At 39.4% G+C, this 20485-nt stretch overlaps 1 protein-coding gene across 3 annotated transcripts in view; it reads right to left on the bottom strand.

Moving 5' to 3' along the window:
- usp4 (ubiquitin specific peptidase 4 (proto-oncogene)) overlaps positions 1 to 20485 on the bottom strand; it is a 94335-nt gene that overhangs the window by 13442 nt on the left and 60408 nt on the right. For all 3 annotated transcript variants that reach the window (XR_009645428.1, XM_060835372.1, XM_060835373.1), the window contains 7 exons: positions 19854 to 20075; positions 18472 to 18555; positions 16076 to 16170; positions 15322 to 15522; positions 10578 to 10681; positions 8296 to 8547; positions 7375 to 7445 (listed from right to left, as the gene is read on the bottom strand). Coding sequence is in view for 2 of the 3 variants with exons in the window: in XM_060835372.1 (XP_060691355.1) it covers positions 7375 to 7445; positions 8296 to 8547; positions 10578 to 10681; positions 15322 to 15522; positions 16076 to 16170; positions 18472 to 18555; positions 19854 to 20075 (1029 nt within the window). In the remaining variant the exon portion in view is untranslated. The remainder of the gene's footprint in view (positions 1 to 7374; positions 7446 to 8295; positions 8548 to 10577; positions 10682 to 15321; positions 15523 to 16075; positions 16171 to 18471; positions 18556 to 19853; positions 20076 to 20485) is intronic.

The following is a 20485-nucleotide window of genomic DNA, read 5'->3' as shown; positions in this document are numbered from 1 at the left end:
GCGCTTTTCCAGCAACACATTTTCAGCTCTGATCTCCAGCATCTGCAGTCCTCACTTTCTCCTCAATGCTGGAGATTGCCAAACTGATTGTGTCATCAACTTGGGACTGAGGGATACTTGTCAGCAGTCAAGACTAATTCAAACAGTAATAAGAGGAGCTGGACCTTCATTAAGCAACTATTTTTTCAAACTTAAAATCCAGGAGGGCCCTTATAATAATGGTACTGCCACCATCTCTGGACAAGGATGTCCAGGTTCCAAATCCCACTTGCGTAACAACATCCCTGAAAGAGTTGATTAGAAAATCTCAAAATTAAAAGCCATGATGAAAGGCTGAGGCCGTATGGAGGTCACTGCAAATGTTGAATAACTTAAGAGAATGGACAATATAGCCAAAATATTCAGAATGCAAGAATGATAAATCTCAGCTTTTGATTACAGTTTAAGAAATTAAAATGATTAATTGGTCTAAACCTTCAAAACACAACTTGCTATGTATACATTAGTGGTCACATTTGCCAGAGTCTGCATTTAACCAATATTCAATGGGTGTCAATATACTTTGGGCATCCAATTATTTTTGATATCTTTAAATTCTGATAATACGGAGGGATATTTCACAACAATGTCATGTGATAGAACATAGAACATAGAAGGATACAGCGCAGTACAGGCCCTTCGGCCCTCGATGTTGCGCCGACCGAATCCTACCTAACCTATACTAGCCCAATAACTTCCAAATGCCTATCCAATGCCCGCTTAAATGACCATAAAGAAGGAGAGTTCACCACTGATACGGGCAGGGCATTCCATGAACTCACAACCCGCTGTGTGAAGAATCTACCCCTAACATCTGCCCTATACCTACCACCCCTTAATTTAAAGCTATGTCCCCTAGTAACACCTGACTCCATTAGCGGTAAAAGGTTCTTAGTATCTACCCTATCTAAACCCCTAATCATCTTATACACTTCTATCAGATCTCCCCTAAACCTTCTCTTCTCCAATGAGAACAGCCCCAAGTGCCTCAGCCTTTCCTCATAAGATTTTCCTACCATTCCAGGCAACATCCTGGTAAACCTCCTCTGCACTCGTTCTAAAGCTTCCACATCCTTCCTATAGTATGGCGACCAAAACTGCACACAATACTCCAGATGAGGCCGCACCAGAGTCTTATACAACTGCAACATGACCTCAGGACTCCGGAACTCAATTCCTCTGCCAATAAAGCCCAGTACACCATATGCCTTCCTCACAGCACTATTTACCTGGGTGGCAACTTTCAGAGATCTGTGTACATGGACACCAAGATCCCTCTGCTCATCCACACTACCAAGTAGCCTACCATTAGCCCAGTAATCCATCATCTTGTTATTCCTACCAAAGTGAACGACTTCGCACTTAGCTACATTGAATTCCATTTGCCACATTTCCGCCCAGCTCTGCAACTTATCTATATCCCGCTGTAACCTACCACTTCCTTCCTCACTATCCACAACTCCACCGACTTTCGTGTCATCCGCAAACTTGCTTACCCAGCTTTCAAGTCCTTCCTCTAGATCATTTATAAAGATAACAAAAAGCAATGGTCCCAAAACAGATCCTTGTGGTACACCGCTAGTAACTGCGCTCCAAGATGAACATAATCCATCAACTACTACCCTCTGTCTCCTTCCAGCCAGCCAATTCCTAATCCAAACCTCTAATGTATCCTCAATGCCATACCTCCGAAGTTTTAGCATTAGCCTACCATGGGGAACCTTATCGAACGCCTTACTAAAATCCATATACACAACATCTACTGCTTTACCCTCATCCACTTCCTTGGTCACCTTCTCAAAGAACTCAATAAGGTTTGTGAGGCACGACCTGCCCTTCACAAAACCATGCTGGCTATCCCTGATCACGTTATTCCTACCCAGATGTTCATAAATCTTATCCCTTACCATTCTCTCTAAGACTTTGCCCACCACTGAAGTCAGACTCACTGGCCTATAGTTGCTAGGGCTATCCCTACTCCCTTTCTTGAACAATGGGACCACATTCGCTATCCTCCAGTCCTCTGGTACTATTCCCGTTGACAACGACGACATAAAAATCCAGGCCAATGGCTCTGCTATCTCCTCCCTAGCTTCCCATAGGATCCTGGGGTAAATGCCATCAGGCCCAGGAGACTTATCTATATTCATCCTTTCCAATATTCCCAAAACCTCTTCCCTGCATATTTCCAGGGCATCCATTCTAATTATTTGTGATTCCATATTCACATCAGCAACAGTGTCCTGTTCCTGAGTGAATACTGAGGAAAAGTACTGATTTAATGTCTCTCCAATCTCCTCCGCCTCCACACACAACTTCCCACTACTATCCTTGACTGGACCGATACCTACCCTAGTCATCCTTTTATTCTTGACATACCTATAGAAAGCCTTTGGGTTTTCCCTAATCCTACCAGCTAAAGACTTTTCATGTCCCCTTCTCGCTTCTCTTAGCTCCCTCTTTAGCTCCTTCCTGGCTACCTTATAACACTCAATCGCCCCTACTGAACCTTCACGCCTCATCTTTACATATGCCGCCTTCTTCCCTTTCACAAGGGACTCCAATTCCTTACTAAACCACGGCTGCCTCACAAGGCCCTTTACACCATGCCTGACTGGTACATACCTATCGAGGACACGCAGTAGCTGCTCCTTGAACACTCCCCACATCTCATTAGTGTTCTTCTCTTGAAGCCTGTTTTTCCAATCCACACATCCTAAGTCATGCCTCACTGCATCATAATTTCCCTGCCCCCAGCTATAGCTCTTGCCCTGCGGCACACGATTATCCCTCTCCATCACTAAAGTAAAAGTCACCGAGTTGTGGTCACTGTCCCCGAAGTGCTCACCTACCTCCAAGTCTAACACCTGGCCTGGTTCATTACCTAGAACCAAATCCAATATAGCCTCCCCTCTTGTTGGCCTGTCGACATATTGTGTCAGGAAACCCTCCTGCACACATTGTACAAACACCGACCCATCTAATGAACTCGAGCTATAGCTCTCCCAGTCAATATCTGGGAAGTTAAAGTCCCCCATAACAACCACCCTGCTACCTTCACTCTTTTCCTGAATCATCCTCGCAATATTATCCTCTACTTCTCTAGGACTATTAGGAGGCCTGTAGAAAACACCTAACAGGGTGACCTCACCTTTCCTATTTCTAACCTCAGCCCAAACTACCTCAGATGGCAAGTCCTCTTCCATCGTCCATTCCACTGCTGTGATACTGTCTTTGACAAGTAATGCCACGCCTCCCCCTTTTTTACCCCCATGTCTGATCCTACTAAAACATTTGAACCCTGGAACGTGCAACAGCCATTCTTGTCCCTGTTCTACCCACGTCTCTGTAATGGCCACAACATCGAAGTCCCAGGTACCAACCCACGCTGCAAGTTCACCTACCTTATTCCTTATACTTCTGGCATTGAAGTATACACACTTCAATCCACCTTTCTGGTTACAGGCACCCTCCTTAGAGATCGCTGCATTATTCCTAACCTCCCTACACTCAAGGTCCTGTACCCTAAAGCTACAGTCCTGGTTCCCATGCCCCCGCGGAGTTAGTTTAAACCCTCCCAAAGAGCACTAGCAAACCTCCCCCCAAGGATACTGGTGCCCCTCAGGTTCAAGTGTAGACCATCCTTTTTATAGAGGTCCCACCTTCCCCAGAAAGGACCCCAGTTATCCAGAAACCGGAATCCCTCCCTCCTGCACCATCCCTGTAGCCACGCATTTAACTGCTCTCTCTCCCTGTTCCTCGACTCTCTATCACGTGGCACGGGTAACAAACCAGAGACTACAACTCTGTTTGTTCTAACTCTGAGCTTCCAACCTAGCTCCCTGAAAGCCTGCCTTACATCCTCACCCTTCTTCCTACCTATATCGTTGGTGCCAACGTGGACCACGATCTGGGGCTGCTCCCCCTCCCCCTTAAGGACCCGGAAAACACGATCAGCGACATCACGTACCCTTGCACCTGGGAGGCAACCTACCAAACGTGAGTCCCTGTCGCCCCCACAAAACCGTCTGTCTGTACCCCTCACTATCGAGTCCCCAAGAACAATTGCTCTACCTTTCTCCACCCTACCCTTCTGAGCAACGGGGCCAGGCTCCGTGCCAGAGGCCTGAACCTCGTTACTTACCCCTGGTAAGTCATCCCCCCCACAAGTATCCAAAACGGTATACTTGTTCTTGAGGGGAATGACCGCAGGGGGTCCCTGCACTGTCTTCCTCCTCCCACTCCCCCTCACTGTCACCCATCTATCTTGAACTTTCGGAGTAACTACTTGCCTATAGCTCCGATCTATGACCTCCTCTGCCTCCCGAATGATCCGCAGTTCATCCAACTCCAGCTCCAGTTCCCTAACACGGGTTTGGAGGAGCTGGAGATGGGTGCACTTCTTGCAAGTGTACTCAGCAGGGACGCTAATGGCTTCCCTCACCTCATACATGTTGCAAGAGGAACATTGCCCTCTCTGCACTGCCATCCCTCTAAAAGTAAGCTTTCCTTAAAAAAAAACAAAAACCAACTAAATCTAAAGAAACAAACAAGGAAAATGCAGCACTTACCCGCTAGTCACAATTGGTCTTATTATTTAGGTTAGAGGAGGTGGAAGGGTGGGAGGCACTACTCGTGTAGTGCCTCGGGTGACTCGCCTACGCGTTTAAATAAGGGGAGAGAAAAAAAACCTTACCCAGGTAACCTAGCGCGCCTTCCGGGTCTGCTACCGCTTTTTTAAAGGAAAACTTTAAATTTTTAACTATTAAATAAACGACCAAACTTACCCACCAGCCGTCGCGAAGTCTTCCGAGAGATGTGGAAGTAAGGGTGTTCTCCTCTCTTTCAAGAGGAGAAGCACAGGTTTCTCCAACCTTTCTTCATAATTTATTGTCAATAAGAATGAAACCTGCAACTCTTCTCAATACCAGCCTCTAAGTGCTTTGATTGTGACTAGAATCTGTTTGACTAAATTATCTTAGTTCAAAGCTTGTTTGAATCTTCGTTATCTGTTTAATCTTAATAGAAAATATGTTACTATTTATGTTTTTATATTTCACAAGTAATGGGCCCACTTGTTAAATGTGTGCAAAGGTTTGTGCTACTTCACTGCATTACTGTTGAGGTGCGAAAGTTTCTGAAGGTGAGTAGCTGAGATGCACAGTGTGCATTTTCTTTCCATTCCCTCCAATTTTATTGATTTATATTTGCAATGACAATCATGTTGTTTGCACCACTCACTCAAGATGCTCGAGTTATAATTTTCTATGATGTGTGGTAGCTTAAATACATTTGCAGTTGATAGACTACAGGATAGGGGCAAAGAAAATAACAGATTGAAGATGTGCAGGGAAGGAGAAAAACTGCTGTTCTTCTCACACTGCATAATGTACTTTAATAAGTAATAAGAACATTTTGTAGTTAGAGTCAGAGATGTACAGGACAGAAACAGACCGTTTGGACCAACTTGTCCATGCTGACCAGATATCCTAACCTAATCTAGTGCCATTTGCCAGCACTTGGCCCATATCCCTCTAAACCATTGCTATTCATATACCTATCTAGATGTCTCCGCCAGTTCATTCCATACACACACCAAGGTCTGCATGAAAAATTGCCTTTTGGGTCTCTTTTAAATCTTTCTTCTACTATGTTGCGATGTGTTCTTGTGCAATTCATTATAGAAAAATTGCGCTTTAGAAACAGCGCTTAAAGTGTTGGCATCGTAATCACGTTACAATCAACGTGCTTTAAAAGTTTGCTCTTTAGAAACAGTGTGCCAATTCTTCAATCACGTTACAGTGAATTCACGTGAATGAAACATACATCATTGCAGAGTGACCGGTATCGTTTAATTCTGTTAATCACATTTGTTCTCCCTCAGCCAGGTCTCTGCTAATACAGCTTATTCACCCACTGGTGTATAATCAGTACAATTCACTAGCTTGCAAAATCAATTTGCAGAATTAAGAAGAAAAATTAATTTCTTTTCCTGATCATTAAATGTTTTGCACTCAAGCCTATAAAATACCAGAAACAGCTTTGCCACTTTAAAGTTCACTGGATTTTCATCTGCAACTGAAATTTCTTAGTGCCAGTTGGATAACCATCCAGCAGATGCACTATAGGCTTTTGGTTCATATTTTTTCAGAATGTTTAAGAAAATAAATTAACAACAAACAGTGCTTTTGCAGTCAGGAGATGGTGATGTCAAGCTACTGAAGAAGAGTTCAGAAAATATTTACAAGGATATTGCCTGGTTTGGAGTGCTTGACTGAAAGGGAGAGGCTGAATAGGCTGGGGCTATTTTCTCTGGAGTGTCAGAGTCAGAGGGGTGACCTTATAGACGTTTATAAAATCATGAGGGACGTGGATAGGATGATTAGTCAAGATGTTTTGCCCAGAGTAGCTAATCCAAAACTAGAGAGCATAGGTTTAAGGCGAGAGGGGTAAAATTTACAAGGGATCCAAGGGACGACAACTCCACACAAATGGTGATGCATGTATAGGATGAACCGCCAGAAGAACTGATGGAGGATTGTGCAATTATGACATTTAAGAGACAACTGGATGGGTATATGAATTGGAAGGGTTTGGAGGGAGATGGGACAAACACAAGCAAATGGGACTAGATTAATATCTGGTAAGCATGGACAAGTTGAGCTATTTGAGCTCTTTTTCAAATGCACATACTATTAATTCTGTGGCTTTCATGTGACTACAGGCTCCACTTCATTGACTTTGCTTTGATCATTGTGGCTTAGCTTACTCTAATATTTATTGTAACACAATTGAAATAATTGTTCGAGTTTATACAATGAGTCTATTCCATATTCCCATCCTGGGAAATATTGCTTGAAAGTGAACTGTTTGGCCTGAAAAATGAAGGTCTTAAGTACAGATGTTCACTGATGCTATTCAGTTGAATCAAATCACAAATGTTGTTCAAGCAATGATTTAAATCTAAAACTAAGTAATACAAAATTTCATCCCATAGTATCTGAACTCCCATATCTGTGTGCTGTTTGAAACTAAAGTGGGGCAGAAGTAACACTAATATTGACCTAATACATGTTGATAATCCACTTGGAGATGTGTTACAGCACTACCTAACTGATCACTATGCCCTTGCACACTCTATTCCTAACCAGAAGTACTGCTTCACCCATTTTCTCTGCTCTAAAGTTTTAGTTAAAAAGACTAACATTTATTGTATCTCCAACATTCTGGCTCCACATATTATTTTCTCGTTTACCTCACTTCCTTATAGCAAGCAAGACTAAAATGTAATATACTGCAATGGTGGCTAAAATATTCCAAAGAAAATCCACCTACCTCAGCTTCTTGATCATCATAATACATCTTTTTGATTTCAGGATCCCAGTCTATAGCAATTGTGGAATGTGCTGGAGAAGAAGAAAATATTTCCACACTGAGTCACATCAAGGAAAAATCAGTAAAACAAATTCAAGTGCCAAGCTGCATGCTTACGGTCATATATAAAAATGTCAAAGATATCATATTAACGAGTTGCAGATTGCAATCAAAATCAGAGTTTCTAAATGAGGAACTTAGGCACTAAATTTTAATGTAATCACATGTAAACAAAGTGACCCTTAGATTTATAAAACAAGAAAGGTGACCCTAAAAAAATCTGACAACTTATTTCAAGTATGCCAAATTGACCTACAAGAAAATTGTGCACACTTGTAAGCTTTACATACTCAAAACTTGATGGCTAAATTTACATCCATGATTTTTTTTCTTGAAAATACCAGGAAGAAAGGTGATGATGAGAAAATAGGATGCTTTACTATGTACAATTTAGTACAATGGAGCAATTGCATTTTAACAAGGAAATGTGACATGAGATAATTGTAGCAACCAGCTTTCAGTGCGATTACATTTTTTAAGTTAAATAATTACAGCAATAAGAACAGGTCGTTTGGCAAAACTCTAGTGGATTTTTTTTGAAGGTAGCAATGCAATTATTAAACAATCTATTCATCAGATATCATTTGTTTAGATTTTCAAAAGTCCTTCGACGAAACATAATCCAAAGTCTTTCAGTAACTGTCTTAAATGGCATAAACTCCAGAGCCTCTTTCAGGGCATTAATGAGTTGGATGCGGATTGGATATGGGAAATTCTAAGTGCAATTATGTATAATCTTTGAAAAGAAAAAGTTCAAACAAACTTATTTTGTTCCGTGGATGCCATATTGTGTTCAGCACCATCTTTAACTTTGTAACTTACAGTTTAACTTGAGATATGTCCCATCTTCTGCAACGGAGCTGAAATCTGAGGTGCCATAGGCATTCACCATGCTGAAGTTGAATAGCTTCTTTTTACACTTCTGTTTATTTCCTTTGGTAGTGCGCTTGGTTGGCCCATTTTCCATCTTATCATTTTCATCAGCTGCAGAGCCATCAGACTGGCTGTTTTCAGGTTCAGAACTATTTTCCTCATTATCTCCCACTGCAGTTTGCAGATCCATCTCCTCCTCACCTAAAGAATGCAAGACATAAATCATAAAAAACAAACTCAAAATTAAGTTGCTAATTTGAAGTTTCATTACCGTGTTGTCTAAAAACATCTGTCCAAGTTTCTATAAAACTCTTGCAAACATATGTTTATTGAATAAGTGTTAGCTTTTAGTTTTATGGGAAGGCAAAATTGTCATGGAACTGCCTTTAAAAAGGAGTTGGCTCAAGTACAATGGAGGTACATTCCCATGAAGCGGGAACAATAGATTAAAGCAGAGCTAGTGTTTTCTGGCTGAAGGAAGAGATGGTGAGCAAGAAGAAAGAAAGAAAAGGTGCACATGACAGATGTCAAGTTGAAAGTGATAACCTTATTTCATCCAGAAAGTTCAGAGCAGAAGTGAAAAAAGTAAAAGAAATGACAAGCATGAAAAGAAACAAGCAGATAATATGAAAAGAGAATTCAAGAGTCTTCTACAGACACAAATAGTAAAAAGCTACTAATAAGAAAATAACAGCATATTTGAGATCAAAGGGGGGTTATTTCTGTCATAGGCATGATTGAGGTACAATGTTGCATCAGCCTTTATCAGTAAGGTGCTGGCCAAAGTCAGTGAGAGTCAAGGTTGTTAAGAGGATAGACAAGTTAAAAATTGATAAGGTGGTGGCTGGTTGTACTTAAAGCTGATTAACCTTTGTGACTGTATGAGATACACCAGAAGATATTGAGGAAGTAAAGATGAACCCGTAAAGTTACTGACCATAATCTTCCTTTGTTTCCAAAGGACCAGAGAATTGCAAACACAACAAAGATGTTCAAAAGAATGCATGAATAATCCATGCAATATATGTGAGTGTGTTTAGCCTTGATGGTGGGAATGCTTTTAGAAACAATAATTCCAAATTTAATGGTCAACTGGAAAAATATAGATAAATTAGGGACAGTGAATTCAAGCTAGCTAAAAGACAAACCATTATTGTAACTGTACCAATCATTAACTTCATCTCGATAAAGTTACAGAGGAGGTTGATGAGGGTTAGATCGTTGGAATGTATATAGATTATCAGAAGTGCATGACAAAATGCCATATAACAGATTTGTCAGCAAAGCTGAACCCAATGGAATAAAAGGAATAGTGGCAGGATAAACAACAGCTTGGTCAAACAATAGGAAACAGTAATAGTTTGCAGACAAGTAAGAGGTATGCAAGCAGAGCTCCACAGATGTTGGTAGGAGGACTAATCCTGTGACCTGTATTAACAACCTAGACTTGATTGCTTAAGACTTAATTTCAACATTTGCAACTGATAAAACCTGAAATCACTTGTTATTAAGATGTACGTGTGTACTGTACCTTTGAGAGACTGGGAAGCTGGCACACGGCATACTGAAAGAAGTTAAAATGTAACATTTGTCTGTGAAACGAATAGTGCAGCTGAGTTGCCATGATAGAAAAACAAATGCAAATTTGGCTATCTTTAAATTATGATCCATGATACCAAAATCCAATCAAATTTGAATTTAGTATTTTGACAACATCAAAAGATTGAGAAGCAGAGGACGCTAATTTAAAGGCACGTGACAAAAACTGAAGGTGATATGAGAATAAACGATTTCAGTCTGCATGTGGTCACAATCTGGAATGCATTCAAATTCAATCATAGCCTTCAAAAGGAAATTGGATAATGATCTGAATGGAAAACATCTGCAGGCTACAGGGAAAAGGCAGATTGTGAGGACAAGGCAAATTTATCTTGTAAAGAGATGGCAATGAAATTACAGCCTAAAAGACCTGCATCGGTGCTGTAACTTTAATTTTCTAAATAACAATTGCTCGGTGATTTACGACATGTTACACAAGAGGCAAAACAAGGTTTTGCAACAATCTTTATGGAATGATGACTGGCAATTAAATTGGCCCTTAAAACCATCTTTTTCTAAAAGCAACAGGCACAATTATTACAGGAAGACATTAATATGACACGTTCCAGATAAATCAGCTGCACTTTGAACTTATATTATCATAAGAGGTGTCTAGGTTAACATAGTCGTACCTTCATCATTAATACCATTTGGCTCACTAGACAGGCCATTGTCAATGCTCAGAGATCCAGAGCTGTAGTTTTCATAGGTTTCCTTGCACACTTTCACGTAACGGCTGAAAACAAAACATAGAATTATTAGGCCAGGCACATCAGGTTGACAGTAATTACTTTAATTGGAATTCTGTTAAAAATTAGCTGAATTATTGTTACTGAAAGCAAAAACTTAATCAAAAGCCAATGTCAAAAAAGGCTTGATTTTACTACAAATCCAAGGCAAGGAGCACCCATATGGAAATATAGTTTAGTAGTGTTAATCAGAATTAAATATTTGCAACTCAACTGCAGTGCTATAGTTGCATACTTTATTCATTTTTAATGAAATTTAGAAGCCAGCCTAAATTTGGTCTGATGATCGTCACAAAAGCTTAAGAAACAGCAGTAGACCATACAGGCAATTGAGCCTGTTTCACAATTCAATACATTGATCTCAACTCCAGAGATACATGCGCTACACGTATTCAGATTCCCAAAGATTGAAAAATCTGTTCATCTATCTCAGCCTTATAAATATGATCAGTATTGGAGCAGCAGAGAATTCTAAAGATTCCCAACCCTGAGGGAACAAACTCAAGTCAGTCTTTAATCAGTGTCCTCTTACCGGGTGACCAATTTTACCAACCACTGCCCTCCAACAGTATCAATCCTGTCAAACTCCTTCAGAAACTTGTACATTTCAATGATATTCACATGCAAATAGCAGCTTGTCAGCATTACTCTGGGTTAGCACAAGATTCGCACCAAAGGCAAAATACTTGGTTACACCTATTCCCAGACATTAAAAAAGCATGTGCCTGTCCAACTGAATGCCAACATAATCTTTCTTTGCATTTGCTTCAACAGGTAAAGTAGGGAATTGACTTTTCCTTAAAAGAAGTCTGCTTGCTTCTTAATATGTCACAGTTAATTGGCAATTTTAAAAATAGTTTGAAGAAAAAAATTTACACTCATATAGCTAAACTGCAGAAACTTGAAAAGATGAGAGCACCCAGTCTCTAGCGCCACAGTGAATCATTGCAGTGAACCAGTGAAGTAGCATTGTCACCAAACTATTGAAGTAAGCCCTATGGAAAAGCATTGGTCAATCTAATTGGTCTGAAGCTTTTCTGCCAACCTGTATTTTTCTGTCATCCAGTATTTTAAACCAAAATGCTTTCTGCAAACATTAAATTTTGGAGAACCCAACTGTGATGTCATGACACAAATGTCACTTTCTACTACAATGTCATTTACCTTGTAATCCAGGTTTCACTAGATCGGATAGTGAAGACATCATTTGGTATGCTTTCCTTTATTGGTCAAAGCACTAAGTATAGGAGTTGGGAGGTCATGTTGCAGCTGTACAGATATGGTGAGGTCACTTTTGGAATGTTATGTGCAATTCTAGTCTCCCTCCTATAGGATGTTATGAAACTTAGAGTCAGAGTCCTACAGCATGCAGATGGGCCTTTTGGCCTAAACTGGTCCATGCTGACCAAAATGTCCATCCACGCTAATCCCATTTCCCTGCACTTGGCCCATATCCTTCTAATGCTTTCATCTCCATCTATTTGTCCAAATGCCTTTAAAATGTTGTTAATGTATCTGCCCCAACTGCCTCCACCAGCAGCTCATTCCATATGCATACCACACTGTGAAAAAAGTTGCCCCTCAGGTTCCCTTTTATTTGTTTCCTCATTAACCTTAAACTGATGCCCTCCTGTCTTCGATTCACCCATCCTAGGAAACAGACTGCATGTTTTCACCTGATCCATGCCTCTGATGGTCTTATACACCTTCATAAAGGTCCCCTGTCAGTCTGCTACGCTCCAAAGAAAAATGTCCTAGCTTGTCCAACCTCTCCGTCTAACTCAGACCATCGAGTCCAGACAACATCTTTGTAAATTTCTTCTGCATTCTTTCCAGTTTAATAACATCCTTCCTATAACAAGGTGATCAAAACTGAACACAAGACTCCAAGAGCTTAGATCAGAATGGTGCTGGAAAAGCACAGCAGGTCAGGCAACATCTGAGGAGCAGGAAAATCTACGTTTCGGGCAAAAACCCTTCATCAGGAATACAATACTCCAAAGTGCAGCCTCACAAACATCCTGAACAACAGCAACATAACTTCACAACTTCTGTACTCAATGCCCTGACTGAAGGCCTGTGTGCTAAAAGCCTTCTTCACTGCCCTGTTTACCTCACTCCACTTTCAGAGAACTGTGGATCTGAATTCCAAGATCCCTCTGTTCCACTACACTCCTAATAAGGATCTCTTAACTTGATTTGACTTTCCAAATTTCAAGACCTCACACACTTATCAATATTAAACTCCTTTTGCCATTTCTTGGCGCACTTCCCCAGCTGATTAAGGTTCTGCTTGAAAGGGTTCAGAAAAGATTTACACGATGTTGCCAGGGTTGGAGGGTTTGAGCTATAGGGAGGGGCTCAATAGGCTGGGGCTGTTTTCCCTGGAGCATTGGAGGCTGAAGGATGACCTTATAAGAGGTTTATAAAATCACGAGGGCATGGATAGGATAAATAGACAAAGTCTTTTCCCTAGGGTGGGGGAGTCCAGAACTAGAGGGCATTGGTTTAGGGTGAGGGGGGAAAGATTTATAAGGGACCAAAGGGACAACTCTTTCACACAGAGGGTGGTGCATGTATGGAATGAGCTGCCAGAGAAAGTGATGGAGGCTGGGACAAATACAACATTTAAAAGGCATCTGGATGGGTACATAATAGGAAGGATTAGGAGGGATCTCGGCCAAATGGGACGAGATTAATTTCGGAAATCTGGTTGCATGGGCGAGTTGGATGGAAGGGTCTACTTCTATGCTGTATATCTCTATGACTCTAAATAGAAGGAACTTTGCTACAAACATCTCAGAAATCCACTAAAAGGTTAGAAATCTCTCATTTTTGAGAGCAAGTTCTTTATAACTTGCATTGGAAGCACTAGAGCAGAAGTTTACACTGGTCCATAGAATGAGAACGAGAAAATGAGGACTGCAGATGCTGGAGATCAAGTCAAAGAGTGTGCTGCTGAAAAAGCACAGCCGGTCTGGCAGCATCAACGTACATAATATTCCCCAGAATTTAGAAGGAGATGGCCTAACTAGATAGACAAGACTCCATATGTTTGACAGAATGGATAGTGAAGACTAGTTTCCCTAGGCTGGGGAATCTCAGTGAATTCTTAAACATATTGGGCCAATCATTTCAGGACCAAGACAAAAGGGAAATTACCTCACTGGGAGGGTTGTGTATCTTTAAAATTCTGTCTCAAAGGGTTGTGGATTCTTTGTTGTTGAATATGTTTATAGCTGAGATAGACAATTTTTGTTTCCCAGTGAGTTAAGGATTTAGGCACAGTCAGGAAAATGAAGTTGAAGCAAAGATCAGCCATGATCGTACTGACTGGAGGAACTGGTTTTCTTGATGGATTGCACAGACTACTCATGTTCTTAACTTTTGTCTGTGAATACTAAGTGGATTGGGAGAGGGTAGTCATGCTACAGACCATCACATGCTGAACCCAAATCTGTCATGGTTTGATTCCCTTAAGCTCAAGTGCAAAGCACATATTTCCAGTTATGATTGTCTCTGAACTTGTGCCGCCCATACTTCATTCTGGTCATGTTCAATCTAGTCTGAAATAGCAAATGCCACTTTGGATGAGAAAATAAATCACAATGCAGTCTACATGCTTCACCAGCTCAAATCATTATTAAAGATCTCAAGATGGATGCAGAATAGATTTTTTCTAATTACATTGACTGTCACCATTAATGGAAACAAAGCATCTATGGGTTATGGGACCATGCATATCAGTAGCTGCAGGTTAAAGTGACTGACTGCATGTGTAGTGAATTCTAGACTTGTTAATTTGAACATTTTCTTTTCTTTTGAAATAGTCAAAGTATACACAGTTCTCTATTATTCAGAGCTGTCCAGTATGCTTTCTGAAAGAAGTATCTCTGTGGTCCTCAAGAGAATAAATAATTTTGATTCTTGAAGTATTTGATCAGCTAGCTATACAGAGAGTATATTTTCATACAAGATTTGGAAGCCCAATGGCAAAGTAACACACACAATGTCTACTTGAATTTCTGAAGAGTAGGATGTGCCCAAGGTACAAGAGAAGGTGATTAAAAACACTAGTGTTAATCATCTCAACCTTTTTGTTAAAAATAAAAAAATTTGAAAGTATGATAACTGTACATGTCGACATGACTTTTGTTTTCAGCAACTGAATTTGTCAACTGACTTTAATAATGACTTTAAGGCACAGACCACTGGCAAAAGGCAATACCCTCCAATCAAGTCCTTATTTTAGCTAGATATTTGGTCACAGTGGTGTAGTGGAGCATGCAGCACCGAGATCATATGTTCATAGCAATTTGTGAAAATGAATTTTAAAAAATGACAAATTTGATTGTTAAAAAATAATAAGCAGTTCATTTCAGAGAAACAAGCTTGCCACCTCAACTTGATTGGCTCTAAAAACTCCTGTGGGTTGACCTGTGCAAGACATAAAATTGAAAAGCACAAAATAGCATGGTCCACATACCAAATCTGAAGTTTAACATTATAAACAGGACAGTGCAGACCAGGAAAGGTGATCTGGAAGCCAGTTTGGAAATGCAAAGTGAAACAAGCAAGCCATTTGAACTATTTCTCTCCTTCAATTAAGTTACATAAGTAAACTTACGAAATTCGTGCAAGGACTAGTTCATACAGGTTGTCCACTGTAACATTATCTCTGGGAACAGAGACTAAGAGAGGTTGACCAAAGAGAACTGTGCCAACAGGTGCACTTGAGGATCGCATCCTTCTCTCACGGAAATAAATTGGGAGGCTGATGCATTTTGAATTTTCAGAGTCTTCCTCTCTCACACCTAGAACCTCATAACTGTAAAATACAAAGAATAATCAGCAGCTCCAAGAAAATACTCTTCAGTTCGAAATCAAAACCAAACAGGTGTCAACAAGTACAGAACATCACTACGTAGTAAAACTGACTGGAAAGATGAAGGCATAATTCCCCTAACTTAGGATGTCAACATGTTGTTTCGAGGCCAAATTCAACTAATTAAAAAAAAACTGTCCTCAAAGGACACATTTCAATTAAAGGCATTAGATAGCAATCAGAAGCAGAAATTTTGTGATTATTTTGATCCTTGCTGACATACACAGCATTGATCTTTGCTTGAAATGAGTGTTTCCAGTTTTGTAAGACACGCTGAATGAAGCATTAACCACTGAAGTCACAAGTCCTTCCTAATTAAGGCCAATAAACATTTCTTTAGACAGTAAGTTCAAAACCATTTTCCACAACGCAAACATAAGACTTGCAAAGCTCCAGACCAATTTATAAGGGAAGATGAAGCAACAAGAACTACAGCTACTTCTGTCACCATTAAAATGGAAAATTGAGAATGGAAACAGGTGTCTCTTAAACTTACACAAAAATATCATCCCTGTCCATAATGTGGTTTAAAGCTTCATCTTGTCGATATGTTTTGTGGAACCGGTGATTATAAACATCAGCGACCACCATCTGTGCCAGAAATATTCAAGAGTTACACATCATGAGAAAAAAATAGAATTACAGTAATATAATTCCAATGTTCATGTTAATTTGATACTGAGCTTACCTATTATAGTCAAGTGATAAGGTTTTTAGTTTTGAAGAATATCAATGATTAAGTTGTGAAGATATTTGGATAAAAATTAGCGTGGACGAGTGAACAACAAATTTAGATTTCATTCTCTTTAACAGCCACCTGAGAACATTCTAACACTATAAGCAACTTTAAATCTGCCATAAAGGCAGTTAAGACAATTTTTATTTTTTAAAATGTCAAACCTGCTTAGGCACACTATGATACACTCCACGTCAGGGATACTTGAATCTAGATCTTCTGGCCTAGAGGTAGGGATATACCACTTTGCCATGAGAGCCCCTAACTATTGTTGGTGTATTGCAATACCACAACTTCCCTGATTAGCACTTCTTCATGCATGTCACTAGACCAGTCAGAGGCCATCGCAATGCACTCGATTCAATATTCATCCCAAAGATTCCACAAGCAATTTTGCTTTAACCAGAATAATTGCTTGTAGCCCTGGCAATATCCACCATTGTAAAAATTCTTGGCAAAATCAATTACTTTTGTATTGCTGATAGAGTCATACAGCACAAAAAAGGACCCTTCTGTCCAATCTTGGAGAAATCTAAGGATTCTGTTTTTTCTAGCATTGGAGCAGCCAATCCCTTTTCCAAGGAAGGCATCTTGTCTATCGAGACAGATTGCAGGAAGACTGACCATTACTAAAAGTGGGTAAAATTAGTTAATACAGAACAATGTATCAATTGCACCGGTTTCCTTCATACGATCTGTTTAGTCACCAGATCATTTAGAAGAGGATCATTAATCTTGGGAATTCTAGGTCCCTGATTATATTCAAGACTGAGTTAGGTAGATTTCTTAGAGATCAAATGTTATGGGAGGAAAGCAACAAAGTGGAGTGCAGGCGATGATCTTGTTGAATGGTGGACCCAGCTCGGACTGAATACCTCATTCTTGTTTCTTTACCCTACTTCTGCTCTTGTTGCTTATGTGCCAAGTTAAATTGAACATTTCGCCCAAAAATTGGATTACTATGAGAACATTTGTTGAGTGCAACATTTTTCCCCACTTGCATAAAGACGTGCAGCCTATTCCCTCATGATAGGAAATGCGCCATGGACTTGCTTCCTGAATATATCATAGCAGATGTTTAAGATTCATAAAGATCTGTATATTGCAACTGCTTAAATTGAATAATAAGCTATACTTACAGATCTAAAAAAACTGTACATTTTTAAAATTAAACTTAGAATGTGAAACAAGCTGTTTTATTGTTAAGTTTTGGTCAACTTGATGCAAGATGCACATGAATACATTTACGTTGAATTAGACATTTTTACATCGTGGATTCTGCTTTTCTATTACTGTTGAAACAGTTTTTCGGAAGTAACAGACATAACCAGAGTTTAAGACAAAATAACAATTGAAAAGCTTTGTTTATTGTATACAGCTTTCAATCATTTTCTTTAGAAGTTTGCAATCCCTTTCCTATTATAATTTGTAAAGATTCATGATATTGTATTTTCTTTTGTCAACCTCACTCTGCCAGAATTCAAAAGCAATTATTTGTAATGAGTTTATGTGAACTCTTCATCACGGCCACAAATGTTATTTTTTGAATTAAGAATACTGATAGAAAAAGATAACTATGCTTTAGTTGTATAAACATGATCTGTTTCAGACCATGAAATTTATTAAGACATTAGTCCAACTCAACAAGTCCAACGAGCAATGGATGATGGTGCTAAGAGAATGCTCCCTGTGCAAAACTTCAGATCAAGGACTTTTCTTCATGTAACTGCTTTGCTCCATTCATGGTGCAATAACTGTCAAATATTTCAAACATCTGCAGTATTTTGACTTTATTGTTTTGTTTATTTCTGCAATTTCTCATCTAGGTCATCATTAATTCTGCAGGCACCCAGACACTGGGAGTTAACATGCAATTTAACTATAATGAATGTCTTTACAAAGTTCAATTATTTGATGCTCAGGTATTCAGAGCAAAAGGACACAACATTGCAATATTACTGTAGAAACACCACTATTATGAACAGGAAATATTCCCAAATGCTCATATTTTGAATCAAGCCCCAGGTCAGATTACTAGACATTTTGTGAATTCATTGACAGAATGCATCAACATGCATGCAGTGTAGGCAAATAGCTGCTGAGTAAGAAATTCTAATGTTGAATGCAACACTTCAGCCATAACTTGAACAGCTTACCTTTTCTGCAGCAACGCCTGAGATTTGAGAGAGGGCTATACACAGGTCAGAAATTGCACCCATCTTTGGAACAATTATTCTGTACTGTGGAATTAACAAGCCAACATTAATAACTGCAAGAATTTTTTAAAAATGACACTTTTTACATTTTCTCTGCTTTTCAAGACAGAATCACCAGAACAGCAAATTTTAAAGGGCACAATAATTTATGCTGCAGGAGGAAAGGGTGCTGTTTGGTTGGCAAGTGGATTCTAGCAACAATGTTGCATGGAGACAAGGGAACAGTTATTCCTCAAGCTTTTGTTAAAATTTGAACCAGGTAAGTCAACAATGATTACGAGGGTTTGCAATTAGCAATCACAACTATTTTCTCATGCAGTATAAAATTGTTATTTTTTTTTAAATTTGGTATTCTTGGATCCTGTCCTGAACACGGCAAGACAAAAAGCTTGGATAGCATGGCTCTTCTTCATAATACTCAAATTGAAGTCTTAAGTGAGAGCTGGAAATGGCATGATTTGCTCAGAAATGTGCCTTGTTTATGGTATCTGTGGAGACGGATGGTACAGAAGTGAGCTGCAAACAACTGACTGCCCTACTTAAAATTTTAACAGAATAATTTCTCCATAAGTTATGCTCAAATTAATAATAGCTATAAATTTGCAACGAAGGCTCTTGGTACTATGAAGGAACTGAGAATCAGACATTTAGAACCAGGTGGTAATTCTGCCAATTATGCCATCCTGAATCTCTGCTCGAATAATACAATATTAACTCCACTGCCCTACACTTCCTCGATTTGTCTATTTCTTCTCCTGTATTTATCCAAATTTCCTCTGAATAATGATACAGCCTCTCCCGTAGAAATTTACAGTAGCAAATTATTCCATTTTCCAACAAATAGATTTTTTTCTAGTCTGTCACTTTCAGAAATTTAACTCATTGCCAAATCCTTAACTAGCAGGACCAAACAAAAACACAAATTGCTGGAGAAATTCAGGTCTGGAAGCATCTATGAAGGGGAAAATAAAACAATGGTTTGAGTTCAGACAGCCTTCTGCAGACCCTTTCTTCAAGTTGTCATTGGATTCAGAACATGATCTATTTTCATTTCACAGATGCTGTCAGACCTATTGAATTTCTCCAGCAATTTATTTTAGTTTTATTTCCAGTATCTGCAGTTCTTTGTATTAGTTCAATTATAGGAAGGTGCCTTTCATCAGCAAAACCAATGTTTTAAAAACCTATAACAAATCTTGTCTTAGCCTTTTTTGCTTCAGTGGAAATAGATCCACTACCTCAAATCTTTCCCTATTACGTAGATTCCTACGCTACCGTGCTGATTACCCAACAATAGTTTATTGCAGAGAATCTGATCATACCTGCATTGGCCTAGATGAGTCTGCCCGCACAAGAAAGATTTCCATTGTGCGGTCCTTCTTCATAGGTAGAGGAAGAGTCAAGTAACAGAAAGGGTCAAACGTTACAGAAATTTTTGAACATTCAGGACAAACTAGAGTGGATTTAAAAAGCCCGTGGAAGATGTCCACAATGATGGAGTTGTTTCTTAACCTGTGATTTTCCCATGCTTCTTTAGCCACAACCTACAATCAAAAACAGGACAAGAATATTTGTTTGTGCTGTAGATAATAATAATACACATTCTATATTAGTTAAGCCACATTGTATTCCAAAACATCACACATTTATTAGATTACTTCTGAATGCGACATCAGCATAACAAGTATCCAATTTGAATGCAAGGTCCCATCAAGAGATCAAATCAATAAAAATCCATATAATGTGAAGATATGAGAGGAATTTCGACCTTAGGCTCCACAACGGTGAGAGAAAATGTTGCTCTAGCTAGTGTGCTCAAATGATCATTGGGGCTTTTAAATCAGAGGCAAGAATACTATTCGGACTAAGCTGATATTAAAGATGAAAGAGATAGTCAACATGGCTTTGTGCGTGGGAAATCATGTCACACAAATTTGATTGAGTTTTTTGAAGA

The sequence above is a fragment of the Hemiscyllium ocellatum genome, chromosome 14, assembly GCF_020745735.1.
Source record: "Hemiscyllium ocellatum isolate sHemOce1 chromosome 14, sHemOce1.pat.X.cur, whole genome shotgun sequence".
NCBI lineage: Eukaryota > Metazoa > Chordata > Chondrichthyes > Orectolobiformes > Hemiscylliidae > Hemiscyllium > Hemiscyllium ocellatum.
The sequence above is the reverse complement of the archived record's forward strand: the minus strand, read 5'-3'. Positions and strand labels throughout refer to the sequence as shown.